The sequence below is a fragment of the Tripterygium wilfordii genome, chromosome 13 (assembly GCF_013401445.1).
Source record: "Tripterygium wilfordii isolate XIE 37 chromosome 13, ASM1340144v1, whole genome shotgun sequence".
NCBI classification, from domain to species: Eukaryota; Viridiplantae; Streptophyta; class Magnoliopsida; order Celastrales; family Celastraceae; genus Tripterygium; species Tripterygium wilfordii.
This window is the reverse complement of record NC_052244.1, coordinates 1452299-1462770: the sequence shown is the minus strand read 5'-3', so window position 1 is coordinate 1462770 and position 10472 is coordinate 1452299. Positions and strand designations below refer to the sequence as shown.

General features: G+C 36.7%; 2 protein-coding genes across 2 annotated transcripts; both read left to right on the top strand.

Annotated features, from left to right (window-relative positions):
* The first annotated feature begins 5067 nt into the window (after positions 1-5067).
* On the top strand, positions 5068-6992 carry LOC120013791 (myb family transcription factor PHL5-like). Its single transcript, XM_038865723.1, has 6 exons — positions 5068-5689; positions 5763-5931; positions 6004-6080; positions 6194-6233; positions 6311-6365; positions 6431-6992. The coding sequence occupies exons 1-6, from the start codon at positions 5171-5173 to the stop codon at positions 6708-6710; spliced, it is 1140 nt and encodes a 379-aa protein (XP_038721651.1). The 5' UTR covers positions 5068-5170; the 3' UTR covers positions 6711-6992.
* Positions 6993-7468: 476 nt separating this feature from the next.
* LOC120012028 (UBP1-associated protein 2C-like) lies at positions 7469-10467 on the top strand. The gene is made up of 6 exons (XM_038863261.1): positions 7469-7708; positions 8275-8395; positions 8600-8743; positions 8932-9128; positions 9219-9294; positions 9908-10467. The coding sequence occupies exons 1-6, from the start codon at positions 7581-7583 to the stop codon at positions 10244-10246; spliced, it is 1005 nt and encodes a 334-aa protein (XP_038719189.1). The 5' UTR covers positions 7469-7580; the 3' UTR covers positions 10247-10467.
* The last annotated feature ends 5 nt before the right edge of the window (positions 10468-10472 follow it).

Below are 10472 nucleotides of genomic sequence, written 5' to 3'. Positions count from 1 at the left end.
TTATAGAGAGTCCATTACAATTTTGGCACTTGACTTTTGTGTATTTAAAGGTTATGCCATTCCAGTCAAGTACTCAATTGTGGTATAATAGTATATATGGTTACTCACTCTTTTCTTTAAGTCATTCAATTTAAAAAAAGTAAAAGGTATCAATGTTAGATGTTGTCAATTCAGCCCACACAACTTGGACATATACTATGTCCGCTTTGGGTTTGATCGAATCTTTATTTATAAATCACATCATTGGCTTACACCAAACTGAACGATGTGGGATTATACATATATTTAATACTAATGCATTCCTGCTAAAAGAGCTATGATCATGTATAGTTAGGTAGAAGAATGAGATTGGTTGCTCAAGGGACAAGGAAGATAAGACATTGACTTCTTGCACTAGATGATGATAATGGTAAGCTAAAAATTCTGCAAGAAAACACTAATTAAAACTGGGTTTGTTGTAGACTTTGATAGAAGAAAAGCATTGATACATGACCTTAAAGGACAGATGGAAGTAGCCAAACTTCGCAGAAATTAACTAGATTTTGAGATTTTTAACTTCTCTCTCTGCATACTTTCTCAACTGAGATGGGGCTGAGACCAATATCTTTTATCAAGTGGCATCAACTTTGCTTTAATAATAGCCTCAGGAATCACTGGTCATTATCAAAGAAAGTCCCATGTAATTCACTGATTCAACTCTATGGTTCAGAATTGGGTTTCTTCTTATCTATCTCATATTGACTTGAACAATGTATGTGTCAACTGCGAACAGTCACCAACCAATTTAGGCCTGTGGTGTTGCTCCCCATCGATCTCTTTGAGTGCAAGCTAGCCAGTAGCTAGTTGACTACAATATTTCTGAGCGCAAAAATCAATTAATTAGAAATAAGAAGAGATGAATATGTTAAACTTGATTACTCATAATGCAAAGAATGATGTATATATGTGGTTACGAACACATCCATGTTCAGAATCTTTGTCCTTCAAATTCATTCATTCATTCCGACGACGAAGGAACTCTGGAATTCCCCGGAGTACAATTTCTAATTTTCTATCCAATTATAAAGAATAAGTCTGGTTGAGAAAATTCGAAAGTGTGATGTGATGTGATGTGACATTTTTTTTGATAAGCAATAATAAATTAAGAGGAAACAAGTACAAAATACAAGGAACATACCCCAAAAAACAAAACGAGAAAGGAGCTTAACGTCAAGATACTCTTAACAAAAAGTCCGAAAAACAACATTACAAAGGTTCAAAAAGTCCAAACAATAGTGTTAGGTAGCTCATATAGTGGTAGTCCATGAGATCCCAAATTTTTTAAATGAAATTTAAAACGCTTTAACATTCAAAATACATGTTAAATTTTTTAAAAAAATTTACATATTTAGAATCAGAGCATAAAACTCTTTCTTAAAAGATCCATTGTCGATAAGTTTTTTCGGGTAAATCTTAATTTCATTTTTTTTTTAATGGAATTTTGTTTTTTTTCAGTGGAATTTTCAAAAACAATGAATTCAGAACTAAAACAATGAATTGTAGAATGTACTTTAAAAAACAATAGAATCTATATTAAAACAATAAATTTTGGACAATAAATTCTAGGATAAAAGAGTGACAATAAAATTATGGGAAATTTTATCTACACACCACAAAAATACTATCTTTACATCAATTTTTGAATATGATAAATTTACATCAAAAAATTATAAGTTAACACATAAAATTTTAGTGAAAAAACCAATTTACCCTTGATGTGTAAAATATTACAAATTTTATTATTAAGTTTACACATACATTGTCTTTTTAACTCCAAATTCATCTTAAAATTCTTTGCGATGGTCACTTTCCAGTGCTATTACAAAAATTACGTGTTTTCGAAAGAGGTTTAATTTTCAATCATCTGTTCATTTCATTTGTAGAATAACTCAATTACAGAGAGTCGTGCCATGCATTTTAATAAATAAATCGACTAAAATGTCAAATCCTCGAACTCAAAAATTCTGCAAGTTTCTAGGATTCTATGTATAAGAAAATAAAAAGAAGCGGTCGTCGTCCGGCGGCCGGTAGCTCTACTAAGCGAAGAACCGCTCGCTGCCTTTTCTTCGCGAATAACATGTGCAGGTAGCCTAGGAGAAGAGAAGGAAGCTACCTTCGCCTACCTCCCATCTATATCTATATCTATAGGCGGCAATGGAAGCAAAAGTGAAAGAATGCCATAATAATCTAAAAATTACACAAATTCTCAGTTAATTACGAATATTAAGATAAAATCTATGCAGCCAATTAGCTAGGAAGAGAGAGTATTTCTGCGAATATTCAAAAGATTAAGGGTTAATATGTCATTATATATAAAGATATTTATGTAAACTAAAAAAAATTAAAAAGTGGTGTAAAGATAGTGTTTTTATGGTGTGTAGATAAAATTTCCCAAAAATTATTCCATCGATTAAATCAATGAAATAAACCTGTTGGGCTCCCATGGACTGCTAAATTGATGGACTACATGTCATTTTTGAAGTCCAAAAAACAGCAGCATAAAGAGCTTAAAGAACAAGCCTAGAATCAACAAAAGAGCACAACAATCCTAGTATTTGTTCCATTTTGTCAAAGCATAATAGCAGCAACACCCAGCTAGAACCGAACCATCCTTTTCCTGGACTGGAGCAAGACTTCCGCCAACCAAAACAAACACCCACAAACCATCACGCCAGTCTATGCCAAACCCCAAGAGGCCAAAAGACAATGGAACCTGTGTCCATCTTTGAAAGGGGCCAAGGCAGTTAGCTTGGCTTGCACCATTGCTGTAATATAATCCCCCACAAAACTAATAGGCCACACACCTCTCAAACCATTAAATGATAATTGTACACCTGGAAATTGCAGAGCACCCATATCCGTAAAAAAAAGATCATAATTCCATTTTCCACTCGATTCCAAGTTTTCAACCAAGCAAAAGACTTAGACAACAACATGAAGGTACAAGCGTACGGACTAATTACTTGTAATAAACTTGCATGACAAAACAAGGATCTCACTTTTTTCCCCTGGCAACGTTATCAGGATTCATTGAAGGAACCCTCACCCCTTTCTTGCTTTACAGATTTGATTTCCAAATCCAATGATGGTTCTTCTATGATTATATATGTACTTATTGGTTCTAATACATAAGCAGTTCACTCTTTCTGTCTTTTGCTACATCTTGCATGATGTTAGTTAAGATAGGAAATTAAGTATCCTTAATCGTTGAAAGCTTTCATGACTTCACATTCCACGGTCAGTATTTGCTCATCCACATGGGAATTAGGTTAAGGACCAACTATGCATGATATCATACAAATGAATCCATGATTAAAATGATCGCATGTAATGTGGGCTTCACTACATCATCTGTATATATTTCGTGTCACTCAAGGCTGCGTGCTAAATGAACAACTAGCTGGATGCAAACAAGCAAGTAGCTTCCCACTACGACTCATTTGACTTGCGAAAATGCTAAAAATTTCAGTGTTTTTTTTAATTTTTTATCTCACTTATCCCAAATACTTAGACGCATATGATCCATGTGAAATCAAGGGATGCACGTGATTCATATGAAATCGTATGTGTTTTTCTCAATATTTGGGATAGCTGAGATAAAAAACACTTAAATCCGTAAGACTGTTGTTTGAGATGATTGAAGCACCCCACGTGATGTACGTTCAAAACCCCCTCTCAAACTTTCCAACAAAAGGAGAATTTGGTGAAGGGTTTTTGAACGAGAGGATGAGAATAGCAAGCAACAGGGAGAATTGGGCTTGGACGATGGAGGAAGAGAATAGCCCAATAATCTCTGTCGCTTCCGCAATGGGCCCTAATATCTATAGTGGTTTCCAATTGGGCCTATTAATTTTTGGCCCGTTTACAGTTGTTCTAAGTTGTAGGCATCGACGTGCACTTGGAATATTTTAAATTTATACACAATGCAGTCTATCCTCTTCAATAATCACACATCAAAGAACATTAAAAAGGTCTCTCTCCTTTTTTTTGTGGGGTGGAGGGAATTGTTCTTCCACATAACATGGAAATGCTACCAGTAAAATAATGCATCTTTATCATGATTAGTTTCCTTAACACAAATATGCTTGTTCTATATATAGTGGGCATATTTTTAAGGCCATTTTCTTATGGACAATAAGTACGGTCCATCTATTTTTAACCGACAATGACATTTTACAGTTTGTTTTTATTTATTTATATTATGAGTCTAAATTCGAGTCATCAGATCTGCGCGTATCGAAATTTCTCACTTGATGATAGAGAATAGTGTTTCTAGTGCAATCGAATTTAGAATCTCCTAAGTTCATACGGTTTCACCCCAAGGGGATTCACCAACAATATAAGTACGGCCTATCCCAAATGCACAATCCCTGAAGGGGTTAGACTATTCTCCTTGTTTAATTGTGACATTTTTTGAAGATGTCTCTTCAAAGCCTTTAAGGGTCAAACTAATTAAGAGTATTTGAAATATATTATTTGATTAATAAAAAAAATATTGAATCCATTTGGATCTTTTATGAATTCTAATTGTTTGTCACTATATGTTGGAATTAACCACTCAATCCAGCAATTCTCTTGATTAGTGTCAATTGTTTGTATTATGTTGTTTTTTTTTATGGTCATTGTGTTGTATTATGCATAATTGTATTTTTCGTTAATTTGTGTCTTTGTACAGTGAAGCTGGCCACAGATTATTCTCCATATAATGCATTGCTTCTCTTCATGTGTGAGAGGACAAAATTTGCAGGAATTTTCTTGTCTTCACAGGGGCTTTGGTTTTGTCAGTAGAGATCATTGTTGATAGCTATCTGTAATTAGGGAATAAATTACAAATTTATATATGATAAAAAAAATTCTTTAGTTTTTTGTATTGATCATTTCTTCCACCAGAAGTCACAAGGAATATAAAGAAGAGAATTTTCTGCCAGAATTCACCATTTCCCTGTTGTTATATATCTATCTATCTTTTTTGAATCTTTCCTTTTGTCCTCTGCGCGTATTCTGCGTGGGTTCGACTCTTTTAAGTAATCCAGAACACAAGGAATTTCAATTACAGTTTTGTTTATGCTGCTGTCCAAGAAAACTAGCTAGCCTTGTTTTTTCCTTTATATTGCTGTCAGGTTCTTTGTGAATGAACAACAATCACAACGTTTATTGCCAAGTACAAATTCAGCGAAAAGCCGGACTCGAATTCTCTGATATTGGTTTACAGCAGTCTTTCAACATGGGAATATCTCAACAGAACAAAAACCTTCAGCCTACAAAGCCATCAACACCAATTCTAAGCAGATTCGAATCACCACCGGTCTCAGCTTTTTACGGGACGGAATGGTTCATGGAGTTTCCACAGTATATGAATACTTGTGCACAGACTCATTCTTCAAATTACTCTTCAAGGGAAAGTTCTTTTATTGAATCGACAGAACAAGCTCAACTGCAAAGTAAGGACACCTTGCAATCATTTGTCAAGTGTCACTGCTATGGTCATCAGAACAAAAACTGCTCTCAGAAATCAAGTAAAATTCCTTACAGGAACATTAATCCAGGGGACAAGTTTCTTCAATTTCAACGTGGTCGTTTGCTTGAAGGCGATGCATCTGTAACTGGCAAGCAATTAACAGTTCCATCAGAAGGATTTCAGGCCAATATAGTATGTGATCCTGTTTTTGTAATTTACTTGGCAGTGCATTAGTATTTAACACAAACAACATCTGTTGATGCAGGTTCCGTGTAGTTCAAGTGGTTATTCATTTGCGCGACCGGGTTTCTCTTCTCAGCAAGAGAAGAAATCTCCAAGCTTTTCATCTTCTCCACATAAAACCCGGATAAGATGGACTCAAGATCTTCATCAGAAGTTTGTGGCGTCCGTAAATTGCCTTGGGGGCGCTGAGAGTAAGAATTATTTCTTATGTCAATCAAAAGACAGAAAAGAGCCTTCTTATGAGTTTGTTTGATTCTGTGTAGAGGCAACACCAAAGGCTATACTGAAGCAGATGGACACTGATGGATTGACAATCTTTCATGTGAAGAGTCATTTGCAGGTACTAAAGCTATTTAGAGTACTGAAGAAATTGTTTGCAGCTTGTTTAGGGTTTCCTTTCTGGATCTTTAACTGATCTGATAGTCCCTCTATTGCTTTTCTTCTTCTTTTTAGAAATATCGAACTGCAAAATACATGCTGGATTCCACAGAAGGTAAGCTCAAGCGTCAATTCTTTTGATTTTCACTGATTACAATCTCAAAACATCATATTTATATTTTGCTGATGCAGGGAAATCCGAGAAAACGAGGAGTACGAATGATTCACTTAAGCTTGACGTGAAAAGGTAATTAATTAAGCTTCGTTTCTCATATGGGCATGCACATGAAGTGACAAAACTTATTCTGGCAGTGGATTGCAAATCAAAGAGGCCTTGCAGCTTCAAGTAGATGTCCAAAGGCAACTTCATGAACAACTAGAGGTTCAGAGAAATCTGCAGTTGCGGATTGAGGAACAAGGCAGAAAGCTGCAGATGATGTTCGAGCTGCAACATAAACAGAAGAGCCTGTTGAGTGCTCAAGATTCAGACATTGTGTCGTCGCCGGCCGATCTGCCATTTAGCATTCAAGATGATGAGGTTTCAGTTGTAAAAGGTTCTCAAAACACTCAGTTCCCGTCGAAGATAAGCTAGCTTCTCCAGCAGTTGATCCATTTCTGTTCATATAAGCATTCATCAGGAAATGCAGAGATATCTAGCAAATACTACAAGAAGAAGAAGAAGCAAATGCATCACTTGGTTTAATACATTAGTGTCAATTTTGCAACATAAACTTTTGTGTTTCATTGTGGTCTCCAGTAAAATTGTAAATGAGAATTTTATCATCTTTGGGACTGGATTTAAACTTTGTTGATGTGCGTGGAGGCGTGGTTTTCTCTGAAGGTATTGTCCGTTATAAGGTATCTCTTTGGACATTCCTATTCTTCCCTCACCGAATCCATTAGTATGGAACATTTTCTTTCCCAATTGAAATCTCCGAATATAGGAAAGAGTGAAATAGTACTTTCACTGTTGTGGAAGAAGAGACATTAATGTCTTAATGCATGTATCTAATTTTTTTGGAACGATTAGAGCGTGGTTCATTTTTTGGGGAATATGAGTCCAAGCAATAACAAGAATATCTCTAGTGAAAGTATTCCTATAATCCTATCCTCACCTCGTGATTTCTATTGTATGAAATTATTCCGCATCCTCTACTCATATCCATGATCATAATCTCATTAGTTTGGGAAGCTGGGTGCCCAAGTAACCAATGTGGTATCAAATTATCAGATGCAATCCCGGATAGGGATAAATGATGGTTTTAGTGAGTTATAGGTGATAACTTGTAGCCAAACATACACTATTTATTTTTACTTTTTAGGGCAGGTAACGAACACGCCTCTATTTATCGACCAAGCCTGCAACTGCAAGGCTCACGTTCTCAGCGAGCTCTCGAAACAAACTTTTCGGGGAAAAAATCGAACAGAGAGAGAGAGAGAGAGAGAGGAGCGAGGGAGAGAAATGGAGGATTCGAAGAAGAGGAAGATGGAAGAGACGGATAACGACGGTGAATCAACAACGCAAGAGGAGCTGCGGTTGCTTCTTGACCCTCTCGCCAAATCTCAGCTCGTCGATCTTCTCTCTAGACTGTGCGTTTGCGTTCCTTTTCGTTTATATATATTTTTTGTTCTCTTCTAGTGTTTATGTTCCTGTGGATGGTTTGCTTAAATGCTTATACGCAAAGAGACTAGCAGATTATATAGTTTTCTTTGGAGGTGTGGTTGGCTGGAGTTTAGGTTTGAAAGCGTGTGAAATTTCACCGCCGAGACTGAAAATCTGTGTTAATATATTATATTAGGTTTTGTTGATGTCAATAGGCAGTCTCTCTGGAAAATTATTCTAATCTGCAATGAACTAGTAATATTAGTCTTTTGCTCCAAGTGAATCTTCATTTTAGTTGTTCGTTCTATTCTATAGTTGTAGTTGGACTGGTGTTTTAGTGCAAATTTTCACGATGCTATGTTGTTTTCCTATTGAAACTTAGAGGGATTGATCCTTATTTCTTGTTTACAGAACCTGTTTACTCACATTTGTGATATGAATACAAGTGTGCATGAATGGTCCTGTAAATGGTGCCATATGAGTCTCGCTTCAAATTGTATGCTGTGTGATTGACCCTGTGCATGTGTGTTTGTTTGCATGTTGAGGCATAAAGTGGAACCCAATATCCTTCGGTTGCAGAAGAAATTAAAGGTCTAGCCTGTGCAGATCCTGTCCACCGAAAGCTTTTTGTCCGTGGCTTAGCCTGGAATACTACTTCAGATACCTTGTGTGATGTGAGTGTATTGCTGATTGCTGTGTGTGCCTGGTATGGGGGTGTTTGTTTCAGTTGATGTGAGTTATGACCAAAAATATCCACATCTGGAGAATCAATCTCCTATACACTTGCACTTTTACTTCTTTCTTCATTGAAGATTTTATGGAGATCTGTGTATTAGTTTGTTTAAATTGCGTCTTCTCATGTCTTTGTCTTCATTCAGGCATTTCGTATGCATGGTGAAATAGAAGAAGGGGCTGTGATCTATGACAAAGTAACTAATAAATCACGTGGTTATGGTTTTATCACTTATAAGCATATGGAGTCAGCTCACATTGCATTGAGAGCACCCAGCAAAGTGATTGATGTAAGCATTAGCCTCTTTAACTATTTTCCATGCATAACATCTTCTTCACCTTGTTATTTATATCCACCCACTTTACCCCTCCTTTTCTGGGGAGAAGATGATGTTCATGATTATACGATTGTGTGCAATTTCACATGACAGTTCACCCCTTTTTGATTCTGTTATTTTTGGGTGAATAAATATCATAGGGCCGGATGGCTGTGTGTAATCTAGCTTGCGAGGGATTAAATGGAGCAAGTGGTACCCCTGATTTAGCCCAGCGAAAACTCTATATTGGGGGTTTGTCACCAAATGTCACAAGTGAGATGTTGCTTAGTTTTTTTGGGAGGCATGGTGACATTGAAGAAGGTTCAGTTGCATATGAAAAAGATACAAATGAATCACGGTATAACATTATTTACATTTTTAATCTAGGTGGAAAATTTGTTATGCCACTATCCACAAGAGAATCATTATTTTTTATTTTGATAAACAGTGGGTTTGGCTTTGTTACGTACAAGACCGTGGAGGCTGCGAAGAAAGCTATAGATGATCCACAAAAGACCCTTGGGGTAAGTGAATTTGAACTTTTATCTGCAGTAATATTTTGCGTAGCTTGTTTCTTTTTTTCATTTGTTTTTATGCGGTGCTAGTAGATGAAAAAGTATTCTATATATAAAAAGGAAAATTGAATCAGTAATTTGTCTTTTTGCTGTTGCACTTGGAGCATTAGCTGGAGACTAGTTGGAAGAGCAATCCATCTTCTCTGTATTGAATTGCTATGACAACTGACCACTATTGTATAACTATACAAGCACAAGCCACATGATAAAGATGATCAGAAGAACTTCAAAAATTTTGGCTGTAGCTCATATGGAAAAGGTATACTATGGAGGTATGTTTAGGTGTGCCCTAGTTGTCAAGTCATTGAGGCTGCGAAGGGCTACCTTATGATTTGAAATGGAGTCTAAGTGGGCTGTCTTAGATGACTCTTTTGTTGTGAAGTGTATTAAAACAGTACGTGTAGGAAGATGTACTGACATTTTGATTCTGTGCTAACTTGAATAGCTTCCAGGATTATGACTCATTTGACACAGGTCGAGGCTGCTTAAATGATTTGTTTAACATGAATACAGTCTTAGAGAGATTAAAACAATTGTGTTGAGCATATCTGTTTGGTTGCAGGGGAGGAATATAATTGTGAAGCTTGCCGATTCAAAAGGCAAAACCGTACAGACGCATTTATCTGCAGGTATGGTTCCTGTACCAATGCCTCTGGGAGCTGTTTACTCTCAGCCTGGAAAAGCATATACTGGTTCCGCCCCTCTTGGCTATACATATCCCCAACCTGTAGCATCATATTCAAATCCTTCTTATCCCAGTCCTCCCACAGTACCCGTGCCATACCCAGCTCAATCCCAAGTTTCATATGCACCGGGGGCTGTGAAGAAAGATCCTATTGGACCCCCACCGATGGCACCTACAGGAATGGGTGGGTATCCGTACTACCTTGGTAGACAATAACTGGAGCATTCTAATCATTGTAACATTGAAGATCAGAGCTGCCTTTGTTTCAACCCTTGCACCTTGGGTCCCTGCCCCCTTACGGTCTTAGTAGTGGATGGTTTGTGTACCAACTCTGTCCATAAGTTGTCTTTGTAGAAGTACGTAGTTGGAGAATACTTTTTTGTTTCTCAGTTATCACAATAAGAGATTATAGAAGCTCCCGTTCGTTACTTTTCTTACGATG